General features: G+C 35.2%; 1 protein-coding gene across 1 annotated transcript; it reads left to right on the forward strand.

Moving 5' to 3' along the window:
- The first annotated feature begins 105 nt into the window (after positions 1-105).
- Positions 106-5,642, forward strand: LOC107042923 (60S ribosomal protein L10a). Its single transcript, XM_015264179.1, has 4 exons — positions 106-168; positions 3,093-3,248; positions 5,004-5,152; positions 5,254-5,642. Exons 1-4 carry the CDS (start codon positions 164-166, stop codon positions 5,595-5,597), a joined length of 654 nt encoding a protein of 217 aa, XP_015119665.1. The 5' UTR covers positions 106-163; the 3' UTR covers positions 5,598-5,642.
- Positions 5,643-16,297: the final 10,655 nt, after the last annotated feature.

A 16,297-nucleotide genomic window follows, 5' to 3' on the forward strand; every position in this document is an offset into this window, starting at 1 on the left:
TTATCGATTCTCCCCAGTCGATAATACACCGAGGATTGTAGTAGCTGCGGTCGAAAAGGAAGTGAATGATGATGACGATAGAATCTTATAATTTTGGAAGCCATTTCTTTCCGGAATTTTCGGCCTTTCGGTCTGTGCCTTCGTCCCGATAACATTGGGTAACATGACGTAAGTAATAATTCATTATTGTATAGCCTAATTACTCTGGACAATTGTTGAACAATTATAAATTATAATTAATCAAGTCTTGCTCACAATTTGCCTGGTTTTTGCTTCCGAATGGAAGCCTTGTAATTGTCCAAGTTTAAGTTTTGGATTTTTTGTATTAATATGAACCCAGTATGATCCATGAAGTCAAAGAATGCCATGTGACCAAGTTGGTCTTGAATTATCCGCTAATGAATCGATGGCATTTAATCATTTTTATTTTCCAAATGGGGATATTATTGAGGGTATGCAGCGACATTGATTTAAATATCTCTCTATATTATAAAAATTCAAATTGACTTCAGATGATGAAAATTTGGTACTCGAAAGTAAGACTCCGCAATTAAAGGTCACAAGGGTCATGAGGGCCAGATCAAGGGTCACAATAAGGGTTACGAGGGTCAGATTAAGGGTCCAAATAAGGGCGGTCTGGGTCAGATTAAGGGTTATGTGGGTCAGATGAAGGGCCCAAATAACGGTCATGGGGCTCAGAAACTAAAGGTCAAAATAAGGATCTCAATATCTCTCTATATTGGAAAAATCCAAATTGACTTTTGGTGATGAAAATTTGGTGCTCGAAATTAAAACTCCAAAATTAAGGGTCAGAAATGGAGAGTCAAAATAAGGATCTCAATATCTCTCTATATTGGAAAAATCCAAATTGACTTTTGGTGATGAAAATTTGGTGCTCGAAATTAAAACTCCAAAATTAAGGGTCAGAAATGGAGAGTCAAAATAAGGATCTCAATATCTCTCTATATTGGAAAAATCCAAATTGACTTTTGGTGATGAAAATTTGGTGCTCGAAATTAAAACTCCAAAATTAAGGGTCACGAGGGGTATAATGAGGGTCACAAGGGTCAGAATAAGGATCATGGGAGTTATATGGAGGTTGGCGAGCGCAGCCAGCAGGGGGCGTAGCCCCCTCGTAATTCCTATATTAATTTTCAGAATTTTCGATTTTTTTAAAAATTGGTTGTCCCACGATAACTAAAAAAATATTCTGAATTCAGGAAATGATGACTTTAAAAAATTGTCCGTAGTCCCTTCGATAGAGTTCAAAGATACAGGCGATAGTAATAATTGTTGTTTCCATTGGTAGATCAATTTTGAAAAATTTTATATTTTTCTTTCAATATCATGACCATTTTCATTCCATTTGGCAATTATGACCATTTTTGAGAATTTAGAATTTTTCTAAAATTTTCTATTGAAGAAATTTCCTATTTTATTAAATAATTCAGTCTGAATTACTATTGACAACAAAGTCACGTACGAGATGAGGATGAGTTCAACACTTTCATCCAAACTCCTTCCGAGATGTCCACTTGATTTAGGGGAAAATGTATAAAAACATCCTTAAGAATTATGAATAGACATTGAGTATTCCTGTTCACTATTTTTATTGTTTGACCAGTACCTGTTACCCCTATTATCCGGTAGATTTCACTTCTTTGAGCAATTGTCATTGATAAAATATTAAACATTGCCCATGTATGATAATTGTGCTCACTCATTAACTTTTTTATAAATTAATATTCGCAACCAAGTGATTTACGAGATGAAGTCAAAATTTCTATAAACAAATCAAATAATTTCATCCAATTTTTTTTAGGAATACCTGCAAAATCAATGGGTTTAGAAAAGAATGTCAGTAGATATTTTTTGTAGAGAATTAAATTCACCATGGGATTTTTTTTTGGAAAACTTCTACCAACATTTTCCTTCCGGAGGGTAAACAGGTCAATTTCTAGATGGGGTTAGTTTCTGGTCGATTTTTACTTCCATTGAATATTCCATAAATAATAAAATGAAAATTGTATTGATTATTGCACCTTTCAATAATATTACTCCTGTATACTATTTTTCTATTGATCGACATTTGATAAATACAAAAAATATGGCCCAGTCGTCCAGAAATTAGAGGTTTTGACTGCTTTCAACTATTTCTCAATTAAATTATTCTTTGTTTTGTTATTTGGACTTTAAATAATTTTTTTCTGCTAATTAAAAAATTCTTGCAGGTATGGAATCCATCATATTTCCATTTGGGTGATTCTTTTATTTCAGATCCTACCACGAAACTCAAATTTCACAATTATTAATCTGCATATATGACTAGGGGGCTACACTCCCTGCTCGCTCCGCTCGCCACCCCTCATGACCCTTATTTAAACCCTCGTGACCCTTCATCCGACCCTTGTGACCCTTAATCGGATCTCGTAACCCTCTGACCCTTGTGACCTTTGTTCTGACCCTAATAACCCTCGTGACTATTATTTCGGCTTTTATGACCTTTAATCTGACCCATATGACCTGTAATCTCACCCTTGTGACCCTCATTTTGACCCTTGTAATCCTTATTCTGACTCTTGTGATCCTTAACCTGTTTCTCGTAACCCTTATTCTAACCCTCGTGGCTCTTAATCTGACCCTTGTGACCCTTAATCTGACCCATATGACCTATGATCTGACCCTCATAATCTTTATTTTACCTTCGTGACCCTTCTTTTGGCCCTTATGACCCCTAATCTGACCCATATGACCTGTAATCTGACCCTTGTGACCCTTACTCTGACTCGCATACCTATATTTTGACCCTCGTGACCCTTAATTTTGGAGTCTTAATTTTGAGTACCAAATTTTCATCACTAGAAGTCGATTCGGATTGTTATAATATAGAGAGAACTTTATCAACTCGATTATTGCATTGTTTAGTCAAAAAAATAGTTTCATAAATAATAAATAATATTTGCAAGAGAAAAGACAATTCTAAAAGTTCATATAGACACAGGGGTTCCGTCTCTCCTTAACCGTCCAGCAATTGGCCTGTTCACACTATCCGCCTAGGGTTTATAAATAACTCTCGCATTTTCATCTCTTAGGTCCAAAGTATCACGTGACACTCTCTACGAGTGTGTGAATGCAGTGATCCAGAATTCCCAAGACAAGAAGAGAAAATTTCTCGAGACAGTTGAGCTGCAGATTGGCCTGAAGAATTATGATCCCCAGAAGGACAAGCGTTTTTCGGGCACCGTCAAGTACGTTTTCACCTGACAATGGGGGCTCCTTGTGGTTCTGAATGCTCGATGAAAACTCAATCGGCAAATTCATATTTGTTTGGATCAAAATTTTCTTGCATTCGTGGAACCGCGAGGATCGCCTCGTGACACGTCAGGGAGCCGAGCTTCCCTCGGCGGACCCTTACACAGGGTCTTAAATAGTGGGGAGGTTTTTTTTTACCGTCATTCTTTTATTATAAATCATGGCAGGATCATGAGATCCTGATGGTAAGTTTTTCTTTATCAAAAGTAATTATGAAATCATTGAAATCATCATTTTTGGGGACTTGCTCGATGATGCTGATTATAAGCATGTATTATCTGAATTTTATCAGTGATGCAAAATCTTTACTGAGAGCTGGTACTCATAAAAAAATTCAAATGAAGTAGAAAACAAGTAGATGATTAATTCCAATATCGAAGTGACACAATGAGATTATGTAATACGCATGGAAAAATCAAGTAGAAAACCTTAGCAAATTCGCTAGAAAATTCTATTGAAATTTTTTATAAATTCGATGGGGATTCTATTAAAATTCTGGGGAATTCTCCTTAAAATCGTATATGTTTCTTGCGCCAATTCTATTAGATATTTGATTAAAAAAAGTCAATAGATTTCGATTTTTCTGTTTGAATTTTTCTCTTCGGTTTTTTTCTATTTTTCCGCTATATTTTGTTTTATTTTGCATTACCTGGTGCGAGTGGAAAAAACTTGGAAAATTCATGTCCAAGTATTCTTATAGAAAAAATTCCAAGAGAATATTCATATAGAAAAACCGAAATCTATTGACTTTTTCCTATCAAATATCTCATAGAATCAGCGCAAAAAACAAATAAAATTTTAACGGGAATTCCCTAGAATTTCTAGAGAATTCCAATAGAATTTTCTAGCCAATTCGTTAAGTCTTTCTATTGATTTTTTTCATACATGAATTCCAGATCGAGGTTTGTTTTTTCTAAACATATTCGGTTCTTATTGACACAACTGTGTTTTTTGGATGTCCATTGATTTTACTAATCGAAGCATGTGCTTAAGAAAATCAGAAATAATAATTAAATTGGTAATAATCGATTTAAGTATTTGCTTTTTGTTATGAAAAGTGCTATTCTTTCCATTCATAATCAGAAGATTTACCTGAATTTATAATTACCTTGATTGATTTATTTGAGTTACCAACACTCACCAAAAATGTCATTTACCTACGCGTTAGGTAAAACAGTGCGGTCATCTTCAGAGTCGATTTGAAAGATCATCTCATTTTAAGAGGTAACGGAACGCGTCGAAAAGAGCAGATTATGTTCACGCTTTTCTCTGATTCTATTCAATAAAAATGGCTGAAATTTTCTCCACATATTGAGGGAAGCATGAGGGAGGGTATGTAACCCTCCGTTTTGTTATTTTTGCAAAAAAAAATTGTTATGAAAAAAATTGCAAAATTTTCTCTTATTTATGAAGGGTTACAAACCCTCCCTTATGCTTCCCTCAATAAATGCTGAAAATCTCGGCCATTTATATTGCATAGGATAAAAGAAAAGCTAGAACATAAATAAGTTTATTTCAACGGCTTCCGTTACCCCTTAAGCAAAAAAATCTACATCCTTTACCACTTCACTACTGAAATGTTCAAATTATCCAGGATCTTAGGGGATGATGGGATTTTTGATTCATATGTTTTATTCCACCTATTCTCTAATGAATTCAAATGCCTTCATTCCGTAAATTAAATTGTTTAGGCTCAAGAACATCCCCAGACCAAAAATGCAGGTCTGTATTCTTGGTGATCAGCAGCATTGTGACGAGGCGAAGACTAATAACGTGCCATTTATGGATGCAGAGGCTCTGAAGAAGTTGAATAAGAATAAGAAACTCGTCAAGAAACTAGGTAAAGTATAATTAATCGTCCATTCAATTTATCTCATTATTTTCCCCCATTTCACAGTATTTACAGCTAATTATTGACGATTTTTGGTTGTCTGTTAACAGCCAAAAAATACGACGCCTTCCTGGCCAGTGAATCTCTCATCAAACAAATTCCACGTCTCCTCGGCCCAGGGCTGAACAAAGCCGGTAAATTCCCTGGTCTTCTCTCCCACCAGGAGTCGATGCTCGCTAAAATCGACGAAGTCAAGGCCACGATCAAATTCCAAATGAAGAAAGTACTCTGTCTTTCTGTAGCTGTTGGACACGTTGAGATGAGCCCCGACGAGCTCGTGCAGAATGTTCACCTATCGATCAACTTCCTAGTTTCACTCCTGAAGAAACACTGGCAAAACGTTCGCTCACTTCACATTAAATCTTCCATGGGACCACCACAACGATTGTACTAAACAAAATTCGACAAAACTGAATAAAATGGAATGCAATAACTATAATCCAAATATTGTAATCATTTAGGGGGGAAGTTGCAGAGCCTGAATCCTTTTTTCTCATATCTCATTAAGCAGGGACCAGGAATGACGTGACATGTCACTGACCCATCATGTGACTCGTCAGCGACCGTCATGAGGCGGACGGGAATATGACAATTTCTTGTGATAGAACGACATGAATCATCTACTATCTGACCGTCATAGTACATCTAACAAACGATAATATAACTTGGGATTCGGAGATAACCCGATGACTTTATAATGCAAAGTATTGAGTAAATTGCCAAACACGTACAATCAATATATTTAAATTGAAGTGAGTCTTTGACACTACACATCATTACCAATACGACAAAATTTGATGACTGAAAAATTCATGGCTGTCAGTTTACATATCGACGCTCTAAAAGTAAAGGGGCGTAAGTGCCATTATTTTTCGATTTTTTTTTTCGATACCAAAGGGGCGTATGTTTTTTTTTCTTCGGAAATGGAGTTTTCATTCTATATCTTAGGTTTTTCGTCAATTTTTTTTACGCCAAGTGGACGTAAGTCCAATCAGTAAACACTAAGAAGGCGTATGTCCGGTACTTACGCCCCTTTACTGTTATCCTTCCTGATAATATTCTAATTTACGTGAAGGAAAATTAATAATAAAGGGGCGTAAGTCGAGCACTTACGCCCCTTTGTTTTTAGTCATTCATCCAATTTTTTATCCATCCTAAAAAATCATAATCACAAAGAGGCGTAACTCCCGTACATGGCAGAAATTCAAATGATACTGAGAAAAATAAGTATTTTTCCCTTTCATTGGAAAGTCTCGAAATGTATTATGATTACTCCATTGTCCACTGGATTCCCGTCTTCTCGTGAATGTACACATCATAGAAATCAAATTTTACCCGTTTCAACCCTTTATTCATTTAAAAAAAGAATCTCGAACAACATCGAAAATTAGATGTTTCAACCCGAAACCTTTTCTGGGCACGCTCCGAAGGAGTAGAGAAAAAGAATAGATTCAAGGTAGAATTGACTACTATTTTGTGAATATCTTCCAGGATGAAGAGCCCGGAGTAATTTATGAAGAGAATTGCTTTTATAATAGGAGAGAGGCGTAAGGGGGACATACGCCCCTCATTTCAACTCAAAAATAAATACGTCATGGAAAGTGCCTCATACATAACACTAAAGGGGCGTAAGTGTGATTTATTGATTAAAATGAAAGAGGCGTAAGTGTGGAGATACGCTCCTGTCCCATTAAAATCCGGTCATTACGCCTGTTTATTAGAGATATTTTCGTTGATAGGTTTTTGTTCAGAAATTGTATGAAAAGCATAAAAACCATCAATTTGGGACATACGCCTCTTTCACTTTGGAAACACTGTTTCCTGGCACTTACGCCCCTTTACCTTTAGAGCGACGATATCTAGTTGGTTCAGAAGAGCAGGGGCAAGTATGAACTATATTATGACATGAGAAAAATTAATGTCACATAACGGTCATTTTTTCTGACGAGTGTTCGAACTGATCCAGTGATGAAACTAATTTGATGCTATTCCCAAAAAAGTAAATCAATAGACAACAGTGATACCCAAAATCGCATGCAAAAATTGAAATGGGAACATTCATTACTAGGTTTTTACCTATTTTCATCTTTGTATATTGACTAGCGCCGACCCGGGCCGTTGATCATGTGCACTGTTCATGTTATAAATTTACTCTTAATTGTTCAACTCTTAGGCGCTATTGGATTTATGGGTAGGATTAAATTAATAACTCGGTGAATTTAATTTGATTGACTATTCAGTCGCACGTAGAAGACGTATCTCGATCCTTACTTTCACTCCGACTGTCAGAGACTAACTTCAGAAAAATAAGGACCAGTACATTGGACCACTTGGATTGCATTTTCTCTTTGTCCTTTGTTCTATGTTTTCTTCATAGTATTCGTAGTCGCCCGCCATGTAGTCGCCACGTAATATAAACACAGTTTTAGAAACCTCAGTCTGAAGATTTTTATGTGGTGACACTGAAATATGTCGTGCTGTGTAGAGATTGATTTTTGAATACTATTTCATTCCATGGAATCCAATAGGCGCAATATTGAAAATTGAATTTTTTTTCACGGCTTTTTGAGTCCGCTTTTCGGGTCTCCTTTCGGCACTCTATCCAACCCTATGCATGTGGCTGTGGATTCTAAACTGTACCGCATTCGCACTTCTGTAGAACATAGGAGCAGCATGGGAAACCATAGGAAACCCATGCCGGTACAGTCGATTACTCTATTAGCAACCTTCAGCTGGCCGGAGTCTTCCGTTGAAAAATACGGTTCCACTGGGAATCGAACTCACAACCTTTCGCACACTAGACTTGCGTCTAGCCTACTCGGCCACCGATGTTGCTAAAATTGAATATAACATTCAAGAATATCACATTTCAGCTGAATTAAATTTTCAATATCTACGAAATCAAGAGTAATAGTTACCTGGATTTTCACATTTCGCGTGATTTGTGCCAAAAGGTCGTATAAACATTTTTTTTTGTTTTCCCGAAAATTTGTGCCAAAAGGTCGTATAAAGACTTTCCCAGGGGATGTGAAATTTCCACTTTTCAGGTGATTCTGGTTGATCTGAGCCTACCTTTGCGAAACCAAATTTTCAATTTTTTTATAAGGAATTGAAAATTTTTTGAAAATTCGGGCCAAAAGGTGGTATAACCAATTTTCCAGGAAATATGAAATCTCCATGTTTTGGATGACGCAGAGTCATCTGAGCCCAATTTTACGAGATAAATGTTTTGTTTTTTTTTACACGTAATTTTTGCAATTTTTTCAAATTTTTGCCAAAAGGTCGTATATGCACTTTCCCAGGGGATATGAAATGTCCACGTTTCAAGTAATTCTGAGTCATCTGAGCCTAACTTTTCGAAACAAAATTTTTAATTTTTTTTACAAGGAATTTAAAAAATGGAAAATTCCGGCCAAAAGGTCGTATAAACACTTTCCCAGGGAATACGAAATCTCCACGTTTCAGCTGATTCTGAGTCATCTGAGCCTAACTTTTCGAGAGGAATTTTTTGCTCTGTCTAAAGTAAATTCGAAGATTGTCCAAATTTGGGCCAAAAGATTGTACAATCACGTCCTGAGAGAGTACAAAATCTCCAAGTTTCAGATCAGTCTGACTCATTTGTATGTAACTTTTTAAGACAATTTTTTTTTGTTTATTCAGAGGGAATTGAGAATTTTGTTACGAAACTAAAAGGACATGTTCCCGTTTTTTAGGGGATTAATAAATATTCATGCTTAGATGATTCTGAATTTTTTTGAGACCATTTTTTGAGTTAATCTGGAATGAATGATCAACACAAAATTGTATTGTGACTCACAATTTGTGAGTGATTTTGCGAATAATTGGTCCGCTTTCGTTCCTTGAGAATTTTAATTTTGTAGAGACTTTTCCGATGGTTTTTTCTACTATCAAATGAACTTTGAAAAACTGTCCCCATTATCATCGGAAAAGTCAATTTCTTTGATTTTCGACTTTTTGTCGTCTTTTTGTTGAAATTCTGATTGTTCGAAATGTATCATTGGCGAAAATTTCCCGTTCTTTCAATTAAGCATGGTTTAAAATTGTTCACAGCACCAAAAATGTCTAGAAATTGTGAAAAGAGTTAAAAATTCCGCTTTGTATCACCTTTCCCCACCTGGATTGCAGATTTTTAATTTTTTTTGTGGAACTGACTTTGTTTCGGAAAGTATCTAAAAATCAAGGTGGGACTCCACTCTATTCTATCTAAACATTATTTCTGCCCTGTTTTTCCTTCTTTTTTATTTTTTTTCATTAATTAAAAATGTTTTTGTTTTCCACCGAAAACTTTTTTTTTGCGAAGAAATTAGAAAATAGTATATTTCGTAACGAGTGCAAAAAAGTGTTTTTTGGCGAGTGGGAGGTTTATATCATCCCACGAGCTAAAAAACATTTTTTCACGAGTTACGAACAATATTTTTCATCACAATGTCGCGGAAATTGACTTTGCGGAAATTCACTTTTCGTCACAGCGTGATGAAAAGAAAATTTTACTGGAAAAGTATGTGTACGATCACTGGGCTCGAATTTTTAAAGTCTCCTAATTGTTTTTAAGCAGACCAAAAACTATGTTCCGATAAATTAGGTTCAAATGACCCAGACTTATCTGAAACGTGGAGATTTAATATTTTCTAGGAAAGTGTTTATACGACCTTTTGGGCCGAATTTTCAAAATTTTTCAAACACCTCCGAAAACTGGATCTTTTAGATGTTCGATAATTGGGGCCTTTCAATTGGTCGTCGAAGAATGACCGGGAAATTGCTAATGAGATCAATCCACAATCAAAAAGAATGGAACTACAAGAAAAAAAGAAACTGAACTGTTTGTCTCATTCAATTCTTATAATTTCTTTAGGAATAGGATCTGAAAATTTGTGGAAGAGGAGCGAGGGCGAAGCGCGTGGGTGTTTTCTTCGGGGGATAAAATGAAAATTTTCACATCCGCATGAAGAATCACAAACCGGAACTGGATGACACGCTGTCGCCAGATGTTAAGACCTCTGAGACATAATGGAGTGGCAGAAAGTCTCCCCTGGGCCTGCTGCTGCATATCCTCTTAGCATTAGCAGCAAAAAAAAAAATTTCCTCTTTCATTTTCTTTGACTGACCTCGGGGATTTATTAGCACTACTTGGTTGTAAATTTTTCGCACAAATTTATTGCTCAATTCGGGTTGGGAGTCAAGGTGTTGGGCTTGGTGGGAATTTTCTTCAGTATCCTTCGATATTTCTAAAACTAATGGTTTCAGAAAGAAATGTCGAAAGACACGGTTTACGGAGAATTTCGAGGGCTACAAAAAGTTCTCTCAATGATTCCTCTAATTCTATGAATTCCAGAGATATTTGCAGATTAACATGTATGAAATGTTGTTCTTAATCTTCTCACATTTTCTATAACTTCAACAGTTTCGAATATGAATATCTAACAATTGATTACTCCAATGGGATCCACTCCCTGCTCCACTCCCTCATCCTCAGGCGATAGAGTTTCCAGAGAAGAGAAAACGAAAGAAAGGTATGAGGAGCAGGTGTTGGCTCTGAAGTGCACTTGCGCCCTCGTGAATACATGTTTGGGACCCTTCAGGCTCAAAAACTCCCTGTCTGTGTAGGTGTGAGTGACGAGCAGGTCTATTGGGACTGCCCCAAACCCACGGGTCCCCCGAAACTCTCGAGGATCGTCACGAAAACTCACCAACACATGGCGACACATGCAGCATCTGAAATAGATGGTCTTTGTGGGGGTTGTCTCACAGATATCCTTCGTCTTTCTTCTCAGTTTGTATGCTTCTCTCGCTGCTGGGGCCTTCTCGTATTCCCAGTTGTGCTGAGAAGCAGTACTCAGTTTACGCTTCGACTCAACAGGCTTCCTTGCCGTTTCTCAACTTTTAAGAAGTTTGGAATTATTGTTCTAATGAGATAGTGAATTGGTTTTCTTATGTTGTGAATTGGTTTTTATGTGACTTATTGCTTGGATTTACTTCATCAATCGATTCATCATGATTTTTTTTGGATAACCAGGTAAAAATTTGGTTTTAAAATCGAAACTTCAGTAGAACGTCACACATATGACGATTCAGTAATTATTTGTAATTATTATCATTTCCAATATCTAATAATTGATTTTAAATTTAATTTTAACAACATGGAGATGGATTTTATCGATTAATGGGATCTGCCCAGCATCTTTCAAGCTCCTTGCAGTCTCTTCTATTCCGGATCTTATTCAGTTTTCCGTTCCTTGCAAAGTCCAGAAGGGAACAAAGATCAAAGGACGAAACGACAAAAGGTCGATTTTTGGAAACTATCTTGGAATCTGAGAGATGATGACGTTTCTGTAGACAACTTTGTTGTGCTTACAACACTACGATTTACAAAACAGGTCCTTAGGGGTGTTCCCTACCTCCTTTAGATGCAAAGATATTCATCAGAAACTATTTTCGAATTATTAATTTATTTTGTTTCCTTAAAGCAGAGGAATACGCTGTGGAAAGTATTATAATATGAAAATCAAGCTTTGTCAACATTGACTGCCCTGTTCAATTGTTGATTTCCCACGATGAATACCAAGAAAAGAATAACTAAGTATTCGTTCATTTGTGGTTAACAATTTCTTTTCGTTCCGAAAATTTCAAATCATCTGATATCTACCCAGTACCTTGCAATCTTATTGCATCATGCTCTATTCCTCATCCCATATGCGGATTTCGTTTTCGAGGAAAAGTCCAGGAGAGAAACGACGAAAGGAGATCATTTTGCTTTTTTACAAATTATATTGCGGAATCTAAGAGATGGTGAAGTTTTTGTGAACAACTTTTTTGTATAACAGACTAAGATCTATAGAAATCGTTAGAGAATCGTTTCCTATCTTCGTTGGAGACGGAAATATTAATCAAAAACTATTTTCCAAGTATTCATTTATTGTTTCCTCAAAAGCAGAGGAAATACGCTATGGAAATTATTATAATATTTTTGGAGAGAATTAAATAGTAAATATTATTATGGCCATAGGAGAGATTACTATGGTACACGGACAAAATAGAAAATTATTTTTTACTATGTGAACATAGTAATCGTGGATCATACTCGCCACGCTCAAAATTTACTGTTGAACATAGTAAAAATTGCGAGTCGGTATAGTAGAAAGTGGTAGAATAAAAAAAAAATTTAATTTGACACGAGTGAAAATTTAGTCAAGATAAATTAAATTTTAACGTTGTTTCGGCATAGTTCTGGATTACTATGGCCACATTGTCATTTTTTATTTTATATTCTCTCTGTGTAACATAGTAAAAAGGGTTTCAACTATCGCAACATAGTAATCCTTACTATATTTCACGGTAATGCTTACTATGCCCCATAGTAATGGTTCCTATGTTATATAGGAATGCCCACCATGTCCATGAAAATGGTTACCATGTGAATGGAAAATGATCCTATGAATATAGGAAGTATCTCTAAAATAACCGGTTGAAATTCGCGATTGCCCCTTGATGCGTTTAATCTTTTTAAAAAAACTCTTTTTTCGTGAGAAGACCCGGTAAACCGCGATTCTAACCTCGCTTCGCTCGGTTTGATCGCGGTTTACGGACCTTCTGACGAAAAATTGCATTCATCACACGGTTCAAAAGTATTTTCTGGCGAATGCGATTATACAAAGCCACATTCGTCAGAAAATACTTTGTGGACCTTGTGATGAAAATAACTAATTTGAAATTTTCCTATTAAATTCTACAATATTTTTATTCGAAATTTATATATTTATTTAATTAATAAAGCTTCAATTATATGAAATAAACATTGCATTTATTACAAACAGATAATCAATTAGAAATAAATAGATGTTTCATCACAGCAAAAACGAGTATCTGAACTTCACACATCTTGTGTAGACATTTTTCAGACACTAAAAAACGTCTGAATAACATGAAAATTTATCTGAATGTCAAATATGAATTAAGATGTTTAGGCACTGGTTGGTCTGAAATTCAGACAAATTTTCATTTTATTCAGACATTTTTTAGTGTCTGAAAAATGTCTACAAAAAGTGTGTGAAATTCAAACATTTGTTTTTGCTGTGATGGTAGCCTTTACCATGTCCATAGTAATACTTACACAACTTTGTAACGTTTACTATGTACGGATTCCGACATAGTAATCTTTACTATTTTATTTTCTCCGTGTATGCTCAATTGTTATTTTTCCCGCGGAGAATACGGAAAAGAATAACTAAACATTCATTCTCTTTTGGTTCACAATTTCTTTCCGCCCTGAAAATTACAACCAACTGGAACTGATAGGAGGACATTAGTTTTCGAAGATTATTCCGGAATCCAGTCAAGATATAGAGACATTCTTACTAGAAGCATTTTTATAGCTCTCACTCCTCTCCACAAAAAAGTCCCGAAAGAATCTTCTCATCTCCCTCATATTTGAGATTTTCATCAGAAACTATTCTCAAGGACTGATGTTTTGTTTCTATCCAGGGTAGAAATTCCACTTACTACACCGGAATTATTGAGGAATAAGAATTGAATTACACGAATATTTACTTCTTTGATTTCGGTTGCTTCCGAGATAATATAACTAACTGAAGAGTTTGGATGCATTTTGGTTGGCAATTTCTTTCTGCCTCAAACATTTGTGATAAACACTTGGATATTCCAAAATTTGAAGGTGATAGGAAAATTTTCGTGAAAATCATTTCTGTAGCTCTCATCATTCACTCCAAAGAAAAGGTCCTGAGGAGAATTATCTTTATCTTTTTCTCTTTATTGAAAAGGACTCCAGAACGAATTCCCTTGGAAGCTATAAGAAAATACATTAGATTACAAAAAATATACAAAAGCCACACTGAAAATAATGAAGACATTATAATCGAGTAGAATCAAATAAAACAATGTAAACATGGAATTGTACTCAAGCGTTCTGCGCGAAAAGCACTAAACCTGGTCAAAAACATGACCTACACGCACTCTCACAAAAAAAAAAAAATTATCCTTAAGGGGTAGCGGAACTGACCACAAAAAGAGGTTTACCAAAAACAAGTTTTCTTGGATTCTATGCAATGAGAATCAATGAAACTTTTTCCCCGTATTGAAAGTAGCGGAACGCATCGCTCTCTTCTCATACTTTTCTTATTTATGGAAAAAAAATTATTTAACGGCAAGGACCAGGGCAAGGCGGACGTCATTTTATTTGTAGGAATCTGCCAAGTCATGGTAGAAAAACCGATTTTTTGTAGATTTTTCATAGCCGATGGCTATTTTCATGAGAAAAGAGCGATCGAGTGAGGTCCAAGACAGAGATTTTGAGTACAAAAACGTACTTTTGTTGCGTAATTTTCGTAAAAACTTGTTTATGATGATTGGGTGGTATCCAGGAGGTAACATGTCCTTTACAGGGCACCAATTGTAAGAGGGAAGTACTTTTACGAGTCAGAAGATGATGTAGAATGTTTCCATACCATTATTATTTATTTATATCCATTTATTTATATTTAATGGGCTTTTGTACTTTTCACGTACAAAATCAAATAAACCACGGGAACCTGCAATACCAATAGGGGGGACCCCTAACCTCTACGTGCGACGGGTTCCGTTACCCCTTAATGTAAAGACATCTGGTTAAATATATTGTAGAAACATCTTCAAATACCCTATTTGGAGATATTTATCAATAATATTTGATTCCTAACATCCTTTGAAATTCAAGTACCTGCTGCATATGAATTTTCAATTTTGTGAATTTGAATTCAATTGAAGATCGAATCGTTCGTGCCATTTCAATAATGGCTTGATTGTTCAAACTTACTGTAAAAATTGAACATTACATTTAATTGAATTTTCAATAGATCGGAAATTCATAAAAACAGTCCCCTGAATTTCAAAATTTTCAATAATATCTATGGTCATATGGACCTAAGAATTGGAAACCATGAATGGCCATCAATCTTCTGATTCTTCAATATTAAAAGAATTTCCGACTTACATTGATTAAGGTTTAAATATACTGATCAAAATTAAAAAATAGTAAAATAATTTGTAATCCAACTTTCCAATTGATGGTGAATTAAATATATTTAATAATATGGAATTGTAATTTTTCTAGCAAATAAGTAATATTAAATTTCTGATATGGGATTTCCGATTAACTAAATAATCGTCAATCTTCCTAACAAAATTACTGATTAATATATATTAATAAATAATTCGCAATTGGAATATTTAAATTTATGTTTACTCCAATAATTAAAACTTGAGAGTGGTGTTAATAAATGGACTACTTAATAATTTAACGACAATTATAATTTATGAATATGGTTATCCCTGTTGGGAACCCTTTCGATACCGAATGGATCCGAATGAATCCACAACTACATGCTACCGGGTGTCTACAGGAAAATATTCAACCTTTTCCTTTAATAAAAAATCCAGTGTAACGTTTTTTGAAGCCAATCTATTCATCGTATTGTGTCATTAGATTTTTTACAAATTATGATAGCATGCATTAAAGATATTACGCTAATACTATATTATATTATATTCACTATCACTATATTATAATACATTATATTTTATAATACATATCGTCGCATTAAAATCAAAGGGGCGTAAGTGCCATTTCTCTGAGATTTTTTTTTCTCTTAATACCAAAGGGGCGTATGTTTTTTTTCCTTCGAAATGGAGTTTTCTCAACTTATGAAAGGTTTTTTGTGGACAAATTTCTGAAGTGGCAAATGGACGTAAGTCCGACTAGCAAGTACTGAAGGGGCGTATCTCCAGCACATATGCCTCTTTCTTTTTATAGTTTTTGTTTCTTTTCTAGCTCATATTGAGAATGAATAATTCCAAAGGGGCGTAACTCAGGCACATACGTCCCTTTGTTTTTGAAGCAATAATCACAGAGGGGCGTAACTCCAATATATATGTCTTTTCATTTGTTACTGTTCGTTCCTATTGATTCATCAAGTATAAACGGAATCACATGCACTACAGCCCTAATAATAAATAATATTTGATTCTACATTAACCTCCCCTCCCTCCCTCTCATCATGAATGTTCAAATTATTTCCCTTTGAT

Source organism: Diachasma alloeum, unplaced genomic scaffold (genome assembly GCF_001412515.2).
Source record: "Diachasma alloeum isolate Michigan unplaced genomic scaffold, Dall2.0 Dall_scaffold_00539, whole genome shotgun sequence".
In the NCBI taxonomy this organism is placed as follows: domain Eukaryota; kingdom Metazoa; phylum Arthropoda; class Insecta; order Hymenoptera; family Braconidae; genus Diachasma; species Diachasma alloeum.